The 17162-nt window shown below is 46.7% G+C and overlaps 1 protein-coding gene across 1 annotated transcript in view; it reads left to right on the top strand.

The window, feature by feature from the left end:
• Nucleotides 1-16162, top strand: part of LOC137543607 (uncharacterized) — a 70527-nt gene extending 54365 nt beyond the window's left edge. Inside the window, exons 13-14 of the mRNA XM_068264710.1 lie at nt 9362-9632; nt 14980-16162. Coding sequence (XP_068120811.1) covers nt 9362-9632; nt 14980-15197 — 489 coding nt within the window. The 3' untranslated portion in view covers nt 15198-16162. The remainder of the gene's footprint in view (nt 1-9361; nt 9633-14979) is intronic.
• Nucleotides 16163-17162: the final 1000 nt, after the last annotated feature.

Genomic DNA, 17162 nt, shown 5'->3' with positions numbered 1-17162 from the left:
CACTGCTTTATGACATCAGGAATCCCTCACTCCCTCCTCCCTCTCTCCCGGAGGGAGGAGGGTCTCATCTTCCAGGGAATTGTAGTATTTCAAAAGCCAGCTTACATACCGTGGCTGGGAATTAAACCCAGGACTCAGTGTGTGGTAGGTAACTGACTTAACCACTATACCACCAACATTACATGCTGAAGCCAGCCTAGCATGTACCATTATGATCAATCCAAGAGAAAAATGAACTTAGGTTAGGATAGCAGCCTACAGAGCAGTAGGCCTGGGTTCTATTCCCAGCCAATGTGAGTTGGCTTTTGACCTGCTACAAATCGTTAAGCAAGCTAATTTTTTTCTTGGATTGATCATAATGGTACATGCTAGGCTGGCTTCAGCATGTAGTGTTGTTGGTGATATAAGTGAGTTAAGTGAGTTATCTACCACACACTGTGACCTGGGTTCAATTCCCAGCCCAGCCTGGGTTCAATTCCCAGCCATGGTATGTAAGCTGGCTTTTGAAATACTACAATTGCCTGGAAGAGAGGAGGGAGGGAGGGAGGAGAGAGAGAGAGATAGAGAGAGAGAGAGAGAGGTAATATAAGGAATAACAATCAGCTAGGAACAAGCCTACAAGAGCCTAATTAAACTCTCCCTAGCAGAGTCTGTCAGCAGCTGTCCCTTAACTAATTACTGTAGGCAGACGAGTGAGTAAAACAACAGGAGAACCTTGCCTTTTATAAGGGTGGGGGGGGGGGCTCCAGCAGTGAGTGCAGTCCGATTGGCGACAATGTGCCTGCTGACTGTGATGTAGAGGGTCAAAGTTCTGCTCAATGGAGCATTATGGGGCGAATCGAACTTCCGCAAAAGTTTGCCTGCGCCGGCAAACACGAACCACCTAAAGTTCGCCTGCAACCGTTCGCGGGCGAACTGTTCGGGACATCTCTACCAAGAAGGTTAATCTCTCGTTATCTGGCTTGCAGTCACTGCCATGTATCCCATTTTCTTATTTCTCTCTGCTTCAAACACAATAGGGGAATGATAGCTGAGTGAGTTGTGCGTCCCCCTCCTACACTGCGCCCTGAGGCTGGAGCCTCTCTCGCCTCTGCCTTGGCCCAGCCCTGGGTTGAAGAGCTCAAAGAAGCACTTTTGCATAGATAACAAGTGAATTTTATTTTTAACGCTTCCTGTATTGGAAACCAACATTAGACTTTTTTCTTTGCTACTAATGTTCTATTTCTTAGCTGTACTGCACATACAATTCATTATGTCACAAGTTTATTTTCACTTCAGGTTTGCTTTAAGGTACATACACACATTAGATTAAAGTCATTCGAAATGACCGATGATCATTGGACGTTCTAATGTGCATACAATGGATGGCCAACATCGCTTATGGATCCAACATGTTCAAGGTGTAAGCTCTATTTATTCTTTCATGCACACTATACTTCTCCTGTAAGTATGAAAGTTTCCATCCAGCATACTGGTTGTTGCCTTTGACAGACTAAAATGCATGGTGGTCCTATCTAGTGTTGGGCGAACATCTAGATGTTCGGGTTCGGGCCGAACAGGCCGAACATGGCCGCGATGTTCGGGTGTTCGACCCGAACTCCGAACATAATGGAAGTCAATGGGGACCCGAACTTTTGTGCTTTGTAAAGCCTCCTTACATGCTACATACCCCAAATTTACAGGGTATGTGCACCTTGGGAGTGGGTACAAGAGGAAAAAAAAATTTAGCAAAAAGAGCTTATAGTTTTTGAGAAAATCGATTTTAAAGTTTCAAAGGGAAAACTGTCTTTTAAATGCGGGAAATGTCTATTTTCTTTGCACAGGTAACATGCTTTTTGTCGGCATGCAGTCATAAATGTAATACATATAAGAGGTTCCAGGAAAAGGGACCGGTAACGCTAACCCAGCAGCAGCACACGTGATGGAACAAGAGGAGGGTGGCGCAGGAGGAGAAGGCCACGCTTTGAGACACAACAACCCAGGCCTTGCATGAGGACAAGAAGCGTGCGGATAGCAATTTGCATTTTGTCGCCATGCAGTCATAAATGTAATACAGATGAGAGGTTCAATAAACAGGGACCGGAAACGCTAACCCATCACAGATGTTCATTGTTCATGTTACTTGGTTGGGGTCCGGGAGTGTTGCGTAGTCGTTTCCAATCCAGGATTGATTCATTTTAATTTGAGTCAGACGGTCTGCATTTTCTGTGGAGAGGCGGATACGCCGCCGATCTGTGACGATGCCTCCGGCAGCACTGAAACAGCGTTCCGACATAACGCTGGCTGCCGGGCAAGCCAGCACCTCTATTGCGTACATTGCCAGTTTGTGCCAGGTGTCTAGCTTCGATACCCAATAGTTGAAGGGTGCAGATGGATTGTTCAACACAGCTACGCCATCTGACATGTAGTCCTTGACCATCTTCTCCAGGCGATCGGTGTTGGAGGTGGATCTGCACGCTTGCTGTTCTGTGTGCTGCTGCATGGGTGTCAGAAAATTTTCCCACTCCAAGGACACTGCCGATACCATTCCCTTTTGGGCACTAGCTGCGGCTTGTGTTGTTTGCTGCCCTCCTGGTCGTCCTGGGTTTGCGGAAGTCAGTCTGTCGGCATACAACTGGCTAGAGGAGGGGGAGGATGTCAATCTCCTCTCTAAAGTCTCCACAAGGGCCTGCTGGTATTCTTCCATTTTGACCTGTCTGGCTCTTTCTTCAAGCAGTTTTGGAACATTGTGTTTGTACCGTGGATCCAGAAGGGTATAAACCCAGTAATTGGTGTTGTCCAGAATGCGCACAATGCGTGGGTCGCGTTCAATGCAGTCCTAGGCCGAAGAGGTCATAGCCTAGGGTCACAAAACCTGTTTATTGGGCAATTTCAATGGTGGCGAGTCTGACGTACATAAATCGCAGCAATGGCCGTTAGCAACGTCTGAATCTCACGAAATGTCTCATGCAGGTAGAAGACATATTGTTAGACTTGGGCTCCAAAGATGGGTTCCCTACATCTCTGCAAACCAGAGTTACAGGGCTCCAAATTTGGTAAAATCCCCCATAGGCTTTCATTGGGCCTCCTATTTACAGTTCCAAAATCTCACATCTTTTCAAAGGGCAATTACTCAGCAGTGGCAAATTTTCTAGCATTGTAGGGACCCTTAGGGGGAACATGACTGGTGAGTTTCGGGCCCCTAGGCCAAAGAGGTCATAGCCTAGGGTCACAAAAACCTGTTTATTTGGGCTATTTCAATGGTAGTGATGGTGGCGTACATAAATCGCAGCCATGGCCGTTAGCAACGTCTGAATCTCACGAAATGTCTCATGCAGGTAGAAGACATATTGTTAGACTTAGATTCCAAAGATGGGGTCCCTACATCTCTGCAAACCAGAGTTACAGGGGTCCAAAATTGGTAAAATCCCCCATAGGCTTTCATTGGGCCTCCTATTTACCGTTCCAAAATCTCACACCATTTCAAAGGGCAATGGCTCAGCAGTGGCAAAACTCACCAGTCATGATCCCCCTAAGGGTCCCTACAATGCTAGAAAATTTGGTACTGCTGAGCCATTGCCCTTTGAAAAGATGTGAGATTTTGGAAAGTGAAATAGGGAGCCAATGAAATCCTATGGGGGATTTTACCAATTTTGGACCCCTGTAACTCTGGTTTGCAGAGATGTAGGGACCCCATCTTTGGAATCCAAGTCTAACAACATGTCTTCTACCTGCATGAGACATTTCGTGAGATTCAGACTTTGCTAACGGCCATTGCTGCGATTTATGTACGTCACCATCACTACCATTGAAATAGCCCCAATAAACAGGTTTTTGTGACCCTAGGCTATGACCTCTTCGGCCTAGGGGCCCGAAACTCACCAGTCATGTTCCCCCTAAGGGTCCCTACAATGCTAGAAAATTTGGTACTGCTGAGCCATTGCCCTTTGAAAAGATGTGAGATTTTGGAAAGTGAAATAGGGAGCCAATGAAATCCTATGGGGGATTTTACCAATTTTGGACCCCTGTAACTCTGGTTTGCAGAGATGTAGGGACCCCATCTTTGGAATCCAAGTCTAACAATATGTCTTCTACCTGCATGAGACATTTCGTGAGATTCAGACTTTGCTAACGGCCATTGCTGCGATTTATGTACGTCACCATCACTACCATTGAAATAGCCCCAATAAACAGGTTTTTGTGACCCTAGGCTATGACCTCTTCGGCCTAGGGGCCCGAAACTCACCAGTCATGTTCCCCCTAAGGGTCCCTACAATGCTAGAAAATTTGGTACTGCTGAGCCATTGCCCTTTGAAAAGATGTGAGATTTTGGAAAGTGAAATAGGGAGCCAATGAAATCCTATGGGGGATTTTACCAATTTTGGACCCCTGTAACTCTGGTTTGCAGAGATGTAGGGACCCCATCTTTGGAATCCAAGTCTAACAATATGTCTTCTACCTGCATGAGACATTTCGTGAGATTCAGACTTTGCTAACGGCCATTGCTGCGATTTATGTACGTCACCATCACTACCATTGAAATAGCCCCAATAAACAGGTTTTTGTGACCCTAGGCTATGACCTCTTCGGCCTAGGGGCCCGAAACTCACCAGTCATGTTCCCCCTAAGGGTCCCTACAATGCTAGAAAATTTGCCACTGCTGAGTAATTGCCCTTTGAAAAGATGTGAGATTTTGGAACTGTAAATAGGAGGCCCAATGAAAGCCTATGGGGGATTTTACCAAATTTGGAGCCCTGTAACTCTGGTTTGCAGAGATGTAGGGAACCCATCTTTGGAGCCCAAGTCTAACAATATGTCTTCTACCTGCATGAGACATTTCGTGAGATTCAGACATTGCTAACGGCCATTGCTGCGATTTATGTACGTCAGACTCGCCACCATTGAAATTGCCCAATAAACAGGTTTTGTGACCCTAGGCTATGACCTCTTCGGCCTAGGACTGCATTGAACGCGACCCACGCATTGTGCGCATTCTGGACAACACCAATTACTGGGTTTATACCCTTCTGGATCCACGGTACAAACACAATGTTCCAAAACTGCTTGAAGAAAGAGCCAGACAGGTCAAAATGGAAGAATACCAGCAGGCCCTTGTGGAGACTTTAGAGAGGAGATTGACATCCTCCCCCTCCTCTAGCCAGTTGTACGCCGACAGACTGACTTCCGCAAACCCAGGACGACCAGGAGGGCAGCAAACAACACAAGCCGCAGCTAGTGCCCAAAAGGGAATGGTATCGGCAGTGTCCTTGGAGTGGGAAAATTTTCTGACACCCATGCAGCAGCACACAGAACAGCAAGCGTGCAGATCCACCTCCAACACCGATCGCCTGGAGAAGATGGTCAAGGACTACATGTCAGATGGCGTAGCTGTGTTGAACAATCCATCTGCACCCTTCAACTATTGGGTATCGAAGCTAGACACCTGGCACAAACTGGCAATGTACGCAATAGAGGTGCTGGCTTGCCCGGCAGCCAGCGTTATGTCGGAACGCTGTTTCAGTGCTGCCGGAGGCATCGTCACAGATCGGCGGCGTATCCGCCTCTCCACAGAGAATGCAGACCGTCTGACTCAAATTAAAATGAATCAATCCTGGATTGGAAACGACTACGCAACACTCCCGGACCCCAACCAAGTAACATGAACAATGAACATCTGTGATGGGTTAGCGTTTCCGGTCCCTGTTTATTGAACCTCTCATCTGTATTACATTTATGACTGCATGGCGACAAAATGCAAATTGCTATCCGCACGCTTCTTGTCCTCATGCAAGGCCTGGGTTGTTGTGTCTCAAAGCGTGGCCTTCTCCTCCTGCGCCACCCTCCTCTTGTTCCATCACGTGTGCTGCTGCTGGGTTAGCGTTACCGGTCCCTTTTCCTGGAACCTCTTATATGTATTACATTTATGACTGCATGCCGACAAAAAGCATGTTACCTGTGCAAAGAAAACAGACATTTCCCGCATTTAAAAGACAGTTTTCCCTTTGAAACTTTAAAATCGATTTTCTCAAAAACTATAAGCTCTTTTTGCTAATTTTTTTTTCCTCTTGTACCCACTCCCAAGGTGCACATACCCTGTAAATTTGGGGTATGTAGCATGTAAGGAGGCTTTACAAAGCACGAAAGTTCGGGTCCCCATTGACTTCCATTATGTTCGGAGTTCGGCCATGTTCGGCCCGAACCCGAACATCTAGATGTTCGCCCAACACTACACGTGACCCGTTCGGCCAATCACAGCGCTAGCCGAACGTTCGGGTAACGTTCGGCCATGCGCTCTTAGTTCGGCCATATGGCCGAACAGTTTGGCCGAACACCATCAGGTGTTCGGCCGAACCCGAACATCACCCGAACAGGGTGATGTTCTGCAGAACCCGAACAGTGGCGAACACTGTTCGCCCAACACTAGTCCTATCATCGAATCATCACGTACAATCATGACCATTCTGTCATTTAAAATCTCACTTCATGAGATATAATAAACATGTGAACACCTTTGCAAAAGGGAGCTGGTTATCCCTAACACATTTCCTATTTTCACAATACTTTAGAATATTAGAGTGGGGTAAAACTCTGACATAACAACATTCAACAGAAATGTTTTTCCCAACGTTTTATTACCCATACAGTTACCATATTTGCTTTTGAGCACAAGTAACATTTCTGTCTAGAAATTACAAGTTCCCAAAGTACAGTTTACCTGCTCTGGAAGCTGCCATTGCATTTTATTGCATAGCTGCTGTATTTGTATAATAAAATCAATCTAGTGATCAATTCTCAGCTGCACACATACTAGAAGCAGAGAGAGCTTAGTTTCATCACTTTGCTAATGTTTACTAAGTGTAACTGACAAAAGAATGTAAACAAAAGATAATGTTATCACCTCTTCAGATGCGGCTGTGTGCTGTGTTTAACTGTTTGAATGCTGTTCTGCTAAAATCATTATTATAATTTTGTGGTAGTAGATTTTATGCTATAAATAATACTTGAGAACAATGAGGAAATGCTGAGTTTCATACCACTTTAAAGGGGCACTACTTTTTGGCTACTGGGATAGCCCTAGTAGCATCTATGCTTTCTAACACATAGGGCTTGATTCACTAACTGGCGCTAAGCCGGTTAGTGAGCCCTATCACTTTGTGGGCGCAAACCACAGCACTAGGTAGTTTGCGCCCACACATCACTCTCAGCCCCGCACAGTGCGCGCGCAGCGCGGGTGCGCCGGTAATAGTGTGCGGTGCGGCAATAACGTCACACCTGCTGTCCCTTAAACGTCACACCCGGTGCGACAAAAACCACATCAGGTGCCCCTAAAGCAGTGCTTTGATGCACCATTTCGGGGGCACCCGATGCACGTTTTCAGCGCACCGCGTGCAGCGTTTAAGGGGCAGCAGGTGCGACGTTATTGTCGCACCGCACACTATTACCGGTGCACACCACTGTGCGCTCACTGAGCGGGGCTGTGCGCGAAGTAGCTTTGCACAGCCGTTAGTGCGCATAGAGCTACTTATGGGGCACTAAGAGGCTTTTGACAGCTAACACTTAGCACCGCTTTGTGAATCGAGCCCCTAGTAGCTAGTGTATCTGGTTACAAATGACAGCTGGATAGGATAATTTATAGCACCTCTTAAAGGGACTCCGAACACCTCTCATAAGTATGCCTTTAAGCATACTCACGAACAATTGAGTGTGTCAGCACACTTACCAGCCACTTATTTTATCCAAACTCCCCCTGGTATTGCCGCTATAAAATGCATGGGGCCAGATAACTTCATACAAAGTCGTGCTATGACCCCCCTGGAGGAGCCTCTTGCATGCGTGTCACTTCCTCTTCCTGCTTCATTCAGTGATGCATTTTTCTAACAGGGAAAACAGGGGTGACTTGGAAGTTATAACATATCGATTTTTAAATTGAAATCAAATGAAAACTATTTGGTGTAGAATGGCGATTCAATGAAAGAGGAGAGCACAAGCTACAGAATGGTGTGCATCTTTAAGTACTTTGCAGTACTGTTAGGAGTCTCTTTACAGATGGTGACTGTCATTTGGAGAGAAGCGATGTCTTTCTCTGTTCAGCTCAGCTGTAACAGCTGTTTCTATTCTCTCCATCAGGGGCATAACTACAAACTAACGAATAACTTAATAGGGCCTTCCTGCAAAAATTATAGCATGGGGCCCCCTTGGTCCACGAACACCATGTGGGTCACATGATTGGGAGCTGGCGAATGGCAGCAGGGAGTGTTTTGTTGTGAAGCAGAATCTGGAACCAAGAAATATTTACACACACTCCTGTACATGTTTTTTGTGAGTGAACAGGGAGGTTTTTTTTTGCTAATTGGCTGCACTTGCAGTTGGGGAGAGTGAGGAGGAGGGGCCACCGAAGCCTCTGGGCCCCCCTGCGTTGGCAGGAGTCACAGGGGTGATTGTTACGCCCATGTTCTCCATGTGTAAGATGAAAGCCTCTTCTGTAAGGCTGTCTCATCTGCTGCAAGTACAAATAACTTAGGGAAATAAACAAGCAGCTTCCTGTTTATTTACCTAAGATATCCATACTACTTGCTGCTGATAAGGAGCTAGGCTACAGCACAAGCTTTTATCTCACACCAAGAGGAAACAGCCGAACAGAGGAGGAGGTAAGTTGAATAAAGGTAGCCATACACTGGTCGATTTGCCATCAGATTCGACCAACAGATAGATCCCTCTCTGATCAAATCTGATCAGAGAGGGATCGTATGGCTGCCTTTACTGCAAACAGTTTGTGAAACGATTTCAGCATGAAACCGTACACAATCTGTGGTGGGGGTGGTGCTGAGGCCGCCCCCCCGCATACATTACCTGCTCAGAGACTCCCCAGGTCTCTGCTGTCTTCTTCTCCGCTCTGGTCTGGTCTCCGGGTCTGGCATGCTTCACTTCTTCCTGTCTGGGGGAAGTTTAAACAGTAGAGCGCCCTCTACTGTTGAAACTTCCTGCTGGGACAGGAAGAAGTGAAGCATGCTGGACCCGGAGACCAGACCAGAGCGGAGAAGACAGCGGAGACCTGGGGAGTCGCTCCAGTGGAGCAGGTAATGTATTGCAGCTGTATTGCGTCGGTCATCGGGCACACGAACGCCGCTAGCGACGCGCTCCCTACCCGCGGGCGATCAGCGGTAATTTCCCGCACGGAGCGTTCGACGGGCTCGATCTATTTCGGGACAAAATAGATTGAAATTTAGCGTGAAGCGTGAACGATGTGACAGCAGATTCGATCCCAGAGGAATCTGGGAATCGGCCTAGTGTATGGCCAGCTTATAAGGTGTAAAGTTGAATAATATGGTTGAAGTTGGTTAATATAATGTAATAAAATGTATATTTATCTCCCTTTTCCCAGGGGGCAGTTTCAGCAGCCAGGCCCACTGTTGCCATCTACTCCAATTCGGATGAAAACATTTTTGCCTGGCTGAGTAATGTGCTCTCAATGGAAAGTGTGGACGTTCGCCCGCACAGGATTTCTCCTCATCAGAAAGATAGGCCTCAAGAGACGGCATTTCGATGCAAACTTGTCATCCTGTATCACAGTAGAAAAAGCGGCAAGCTAAACCTTACAGATGGGAAGGATGCTTTGTATCACGAGGAACTGGAAATGCTCTCAGCAAAATATGGTGAGAGACTTTTTAATGTATGAATTATTGTATAACACTTTTCTCCTGTTGGACTCGCTCAAGCGCTCAAGAGTTGCAGGCACTGGGATGCGCTCAAGGGACCACCATGCAGTGTTAGGAAGTCTTGTCCAAGGACTTCTTACTGAATAGATACTTACCATAGCTAGTGTTGGGCGCACACCTGGATGTTCGGGTTCGGGCCGAAAATGCCGAACATGGGCCAGATGTTCGGCATGTTCGGCCCGAACCCCGAACTCAATGGAAGTCAATGGGACCCCCGAACATGCCCATTTTGGGGGCCCTATGGGGTCGCAGGCATAAGGGGGGAGAATGCCCCGATCGCGGGGGGGGTCGGAAATTCCCCCACCCCCTCCGCTAGCACTCCCCCCTCTGCCCGCTTCCCCATAAAAAAAGTTTAATGCAAGTTAAATAGTACCGGTGGCTGGCAGTGGAGTGAGGAGAAGGAGTCCGAGTAGGAGAGTGACGCGTTGAGGCCGGGCAGCGGGCGGTTCAGCGGTAGTACCCTTGTGGTACTTCCGCCCTTTCTCTGACCTCACGTCCTCTGCATACGAGGGTACGCGTCATGCGTACCCTCGTATGCGTCATCACGTAGAGGACGTGAGGTCAGAGAAAGGGCGGAAGTACCACAAGGGTACTACCGCTGAACCGCCCGCTGCCCGGCCTCAACGCGTCACTCTCCTACTCGGACTCCTCCTCCTCACTCCACTGCCAGCCACCGGCACTATTTAACTTGCATTAAACTTTTTTTATGGGGAAGCGGGCAGAGGGGGGAGCGCTAGCGGAGGGGGTGGGGGGAATTTCCGACCCCCCCGTGATTGGGGCATGCTCCCCCCTTATGCCTGCGACTCCATAGGGGGGCCCTGTTCGGCCGGCCATTGAGCAGTTCGGGCGAACCCGAACAGTTTGGCCGAACACCATTAGGTGTTCGGCCGAAATCGAACATCACTCGAACAGGGTGATGTTCTGCAGAACCCGAACAGTGGCGAACACTGTTCGCCCAACACTAACCATAGCCAGCATCTGAATCCTGGCCTCCAATGTCAAAGGCAGTTATATGGTAGAGGAAGAAAGCCCTTAAAAAATAGCACCTCCCACAGCAAAATTTGAAAAAGTATAACAAAAATCTTTATTCCACATTGGGTATATTAATAATCACAGTACTGATGATTCAATTAAGAATAAAACCATTTAAAAACCAAGCAAATATTCCAACATGATCCCTGCTGCATATGAAACAATCCCTCTAAATGCAATATATTGTATAATGACACAATGCTGCTGTCAGATATAAAACCCCACAGTAGGCTCAATATTGAGCCCAACAGGGGGGGAACCCGGGTTCAGTATACAACCTAATGTGATGCAGGACCAATAAACACCTGTGCAATGAAAAAAAAACCCACACGAATAAATATCGCATATATAAGATTATGAAATAAAGTGCACAATTGCTATCCAAGTATACAGTATTACTAGTGATAAGATGCCTAGTAAAAAAAAAATTAGGCAAAGCCCATAGGGAAAAGAGCATAAAGTGGAGTAGTGCAAAAAATATATAGGAGATACTTAGCCCAGAAATAGTAAAGTCAATCTCAGCAGCACAGCAGGGAACAAGGAATCCCCTCAGAGGACAAGATCCCACTAGTTCCGCGAGAGTCACCTCGCTTTATCAAGGAGAGAGGATGGGCTAAGTATCTCCTATATATTTTTTGCTCTACTCCACTTTATGCTCTTTTTCCTATGGGCTGCTCCTTTGCCTAATTTTTTTTTACTAGGCATCTTATCACTAGTAATACTGTATACTTGGATAGCAATTGTGCACTTTATTTCATAATCTTATATATGCGATATTTATTCGTGTGGGTTTCTTTTTTTTCCCATTGCACAGGTGTTGTTTATTAGTCCTGCATCACATTAGGTTGTATACGGAACCCGGGTTCCCCCCCTGTTGGGCTTAATATTGAGCCTACTGTGGGGTGTTATATCTGACAGCAGCATTGTGTCATTATACAATATATTGCATTTAGAGTGATTGTTTCATATGCAGCAGGGATCATGTTGGAATATTTGCTTGGTTTTTAAATGGTTTTATTCTTAATTGAATCATCAGTACTGTGATTATTAATATACCTAATGTTAAATAAAGATTTTTGTTATACTTTTTCAAATTTTGCTGTGGGAGGTGCTATTTTTTAAGGGCTTTCTTCCTCTACCATATAATTGCTCTTGTTTTGAGCCCTAGCAGACGCTGTTATTTGGTTGAGGTGTTGCAGACACTCCCTAGAAACAATGTCAAAGGCAGAGCCATTAACCAGTACACTATCCAGCCACCACTAGTGGTGGCAGTTTAGTGGTGGCAGGGTTTGAATCCTGGCTGGGGTCAGTACCTTTTCAGTAAGAAGTCCTTGGGCAAGACTTACTAACACTGCAGGGTGGCCCCTTGAGTGCGCCCTAGTGGCTGCCTCTTGAGCATGCCCTTAGTGCACAGGTGTGGAACTCCAGGCCTGGAGGGCCAGATCCAAGCCAGTGTTTAGGATGGACTGAGAAAGACAGGAATGTGTTCTACCTGATGGACCACACCTTTCCTGATTCAGACCCATCAATTCATTTGAACTGTGTTAGGACCTCGGCCCTCGTAGGACTGGTTTGACATCCCTGCCGTAGTGGCTGCAACTCTTGAGCGCTTTGAGTCCAACAGGAAAAAAAGCGCTATACAAATGTTAGTAACGCAAGATTACCACAAGATTGAGTTGTGAGGGTGAATTTAAAGAGCAATACTTCTTTGCCATGTATGGTAGTGGGCACTCTCTTGAAAGAGCAGTCGGGTATTGTACCGTGTTAGCTATCAGTAAAAGCAAGAAGTTTTAAATCAGAATGATACCATTTATTGGCTAACTAAAAAGAATAAGCAAGCTTTCGGCCCCGTGCAGCCTTCGTCGGGCTTAAATCCTGTTTGCTTGCAGGCTGATGATACATTTAAAAACACACGATTGGTTCGCACGATGGCCAGGGGCCCCGGACCTCTCTCACTGGCCGGGGCCCCAAGGCCAATGCGCGATACCTGGAGGGGAGTGCAGGTGGGCCTGGACCTCTCACACCCAGGCTCTGGACCTCTCACATCCAGAAAACCCACCAACACTGCCTCCATACTGAATGCTAAATTCGACACACACAAGCAATAGAACACAGCAATACATGCATGCAGCTACATTTAAGTCGTCAGCAGGTGCTCGTCAGCCAATCAGGATGCACTGTCATACACCCTTTACCTGCCATACCACATCTAGCAGCCATTAGCATTCAGGTGGGAGGCTTCAGTTGGATGCAAATCGCAAGATCGCGCATTGGCCTTGGGGCCCCGGCCAGTGAGAGAGGTCCAGGGCCCCTGGCCATCGTGCGAACCAATCGTGTGTTTTTAAACGTTTTTTTTTTTCAGCTCTAGGACATGGCAGACAGGTGAGCGGTTAGGGAGGGACCCCTGTGGAAGGAATGCCTGCACGGGGCGGTCCTGCTAGCGACGCAATCTTGCGATTTGCGTCCAACTGAAGCCTCCCACCTGAATGCTAATGGCTGCTAGATGTGGTATGGCAGGTAAAGGGTGTATGACAGTGCATCCTGATTGGCTGACGAGCACCTGCTGACGACTTAAATGTAGCTGCATGCATGTATTGCTGTGTTCTATTGCTTGTGTGTGTCGAATTTAGCATTCAGTATGGAGGCAGTGTTGGTGGGTTTTCTGGATGTGAGAGGTCCAGAGCCTGGGTGTGAGAGGTCCAGGCCCACCTGCACTCCCCTCCAGGTATCGCGCATTGGCCTTGGGGCCCCGGCCAGTGAGAGAGGTCCGGGGCCCCTGGCCATCGTGCGAACCAATCGTGTGTTTTTAAACGTTTTTTTTTCAGCTCTAGGATATGGCAGACAGGTGAGCGGTTAGGGAGGGACCCCTGTGGGAGGAATGCCTGCACGGGGCGGTCCTGCTAGCGACGCAATCTTGCGATTTGCGTCCAACTGAAGCCTCCCACCTGAATGCTAATGGCTGCTAGATGTGGTATGGCAGGTAAAGGGTGTATGACAGTGCATCCTGATTGGCTGACGAGCACCTGCTGACGACTTAAATGTAGCTGCATGCATGTATTGCTGTGTTCTATTGCTTGTGTGTGTCGAATTTAGCATTCAGTATGGAGGCGGGGGTGGTGGGTTTTCTGGATGTGAGAGGTCCAGAGCCTGGGTGTGAGAGGTCCAGGCCCACCTGCACTCCCCTCCAGGTATCGCGCATTGGCCTTGGGGCCCCGGCCAGTGAGAGAGGTCCGGGGCCCCTGGCCATCGTGCGAACCAATCGTGTGTTTTTAAACGTTTTTTTTTTCAGCTCTAGGACATGGCAGACAGGTGAGCGGTTAGAGAGGGACCCCTGTGGGAGGAATGCCTGCACGGGGCGGTCCTGCTAGCGACGCAATCTTGCGATTTGCGTCCAACTGAAGCCTCCCACCTGAATGCTAATGGCTGCTAGATGTGGTATGGCAGGTAAAGGGTGTATGACAGTGCATCCTGATTGGCTGACGAGCACCTGCTGACGACTTAAATGTAGCTGCATGCATGAGGCTGATGATACAGACAGCTTTATACATGCAACATCAAAAGGGAAAACATAGATTTTTTTCAAGCATAACTACATGTCATTAAGATGCCTTAAGTGAAACAAAACATCTAAATGGGGTGGGAGGTTGTTAGCTGAGATAAGGATCCTTGTTTCCTCCATGCTCACAAACCTGGGAGTTGGACTGACACAGAGGTATCATACATTCTGAGTTTAAAGAGTTTCTCAGCATACACTATATAGCTAAACTTTGCCATGAGACAGCTTTCCCTTTTCTTGAATAGATCATGATGGGTTCTGTATGGCTGATATTGTGGTGAAACCCATCCCACTGTGTGATGTCATGACCATGGTCCTGACAGTTTCCTCTCTGTGAACCTTGTTGCATTGTGGGAAATAACAACTTTTTCCAACTGCTAAGCAAACATATCTACCTCTGTGCATAGAACTCTCAGTAACAAACATTCCGTACAGATCACCTGACAGGACTAAGACTGTCGCAACCTGCGATAACTTTCAGAATTTAAATCAGGGAGAGGAAAGATTTTATAATTCTGATGATTTGAAGACTCCAGACTGACGCATGTTACAATATTACTTTTTTTTTTCTTGCAGATAAAAATTTCATATATTGTTTTAATTTGGAATTGGTGGGATGAAGACTTTTTTGAGTTTATTCTTGTTCATCTTTGGTTAATATTAATAATTATCTCTTTTTCATTTTTTGTTTCACAGGGAGGAGGAGATTAATTGTGGTGGTTGATGACTTGGATGACAGCAGTGACAAGACAAAACATGAGATTGAGAAGAGACATCCCAGCCTTGAGAAGTTCGCTGCGCAGGTTTTCTTGTTCAGTACAGATGAGAAAAAGCACCTCCCGAAACTAGATCTAAAAAAACATAAAAGGACTATTGACAAAATTATGGCTATAAAAGAAATGCTGAACAAATAAATGGAATGGAGTTCCCCAGCCTCCAGTTCATCCCGTTTACAGAATGAACGATCATTTATCATCTTCTGAGGTGGCAAATCTCCCATGTTTTAGCATGACCACCATATATTAAACTATGGAAGGCAGGGCAAGGTTTTTGTGGCCCCAAGCACATAATTTGATGCCCTTTCCCAGTTGCAACCCCCCCTCCCCCCCAAAAAATAAAAAAATTGGTAGCCCTTTAACATAGGTAGTTAGCCAAGGTGAACCTCTCCTCGGTATAGGCGGCCCAGGTGCCCCCCTCTCCCAGTATAGGTAGTCATCAACAGCGCAGCACACTTTAAATGCAGGAAATGAGCAATGACCTCACTTCCGCATCTAAAGTGTACTCCGTCTCCCCTCTGTTCACAATGTCGCTGGTTTGAGGTCTGTGTGTGAGTGATGGGGAGCCATGGACGGTCATACAAATGACAGACAGGGCAGTCTGGCAGCATGGGAGGACCTGGCTGTTGGTGAGGCCCCAAGCCCTGTTGTGGGTGAGGCCCCAAGCAGCCCCTTGGTTTGCCTGGGCCTGATGGAAGGAAGAGAAGAATGGAGCCCACCAAATTTAAAGAAAAACTTTCATGTAGAAAAAGTAAGATACTTTGATAGAGAGAAGCCTCCAGAGACTCCAGAGGCTTCCCTCATTCTCCTGAAGGCCAACGTTGCTGCCATTCATAAATAAACGTGCCCACACTGCACAGGCCCAGGATGGCTTACGTTTGCACAGAACCACCGCTTGGGCTTAGCAAACAGTGTTGCTTGTGAAATTTTGCCATTCATTTTCACATCAAAAATGCCATTTTCGATTTTGAGAATTTTTTTTTTGCAAAAATACATTGTATTTTCGCAATATGGCAAAAAGTCACATAAATGCAGAAAGTCGTTATTTTTAAGGTGAACACGGAAAACCAGTTAATTGAGGTTAAATAAAATTGTTAATTTTACCACGACATTGCAAACAAAGGTTATTTTTTGCTGGCAAAACACCAAAAATAAGTGTGTATGAAAAAAGGGCGCAGTGAAAAAAGGGCTTGGCTTGATAACGAAATGGCGTGGGTAGATATCAAAACCTTATAGTTCTCAAACTTGGTTAACAATAAATGCCATTGTAATTACAGACGGGAAATAATAATGAAAAGATATGAACATTAAAATTCGTTACTTAATTCAACAATACAGCTTAACCCAACCCTACTCTCACACAGAACCCTCCCCTGGAGGTGCCTAAAGCTAACCACTCTCCCGGTGTTGCCTAACCATAATTGCCCTCCTCGGTGGTGCCTAACCCTAATAACCCTCCTGGTGGTACCTAACACCCCTCCCTCCCCCCACCCCGTTGTTGCCTAAAACTACCTGCCGCCCGGGTGGTGGCTAACCCTAACCACCTCCCTGGTGTTGCCTAACCCTAACCACTCCCTCTACAGAAGCACCCTTTTTCACATAGAAACAATATTTTTTTATATCATAAAATCTGTAAACATAAACAAATTAATATGATAAAAAGTATAATGTTGCAAGCTTCTAAAATGATAACTACTTCAAAAACTGTAATGTTCTAATGTTAACAATATTTTTCGTGCCGCCCTTTTTTCTGCTTTTTAATGATAATTACATTAAAGTCTATGGCGGCGCCCTTTTCGTCCTCTCTTGTCCCGCTCCCTTTTTTCTAGGGGTGGGACGGCGAATCCACGAATCCCTCGAATATTGAGAAATATTCGAGATTCGTGGATTCGAATCCCGACGCAATTTCCCCCTAAACGAATCCGCCGAATCCCGCTGCATCCCCGCGCAACCGCCGATCCCCCGCTCGCCCTATTCCGACCCCCCCGCGCCTCCTCCGCTCGCCGCTTGTATAGATGTGACCATTGGCTCACCTAACACCTGCCCTGGATTCCCTACCTGCCGCCAGCGCAGAGCCGCAGACCTCTTGTTTCCAAAGTGCTA

The sequence above is a fragment of the Hyperolius riggenbachi genome, unplaced genomic scaffold (genome assembly GCF_040937935.1).
Source record: "Hyperolius riggenbachi isolate aHypRig1 unplaced genomic scaffold, aHypRig1.pri scaffold_117, whole genome shotgun sequence".
In the NCBI taxonomy this organism is placed as follows: domain Eukaryota; kingdom Metazoa; phylum Chordata; class Amphibia; order Anura; family Hyperoliidae; genus Hyperolius; species Hyperolius riggenbachi.
This window is presented reverse-complemented; position numbering and strand designations above follow the sequence as displayed.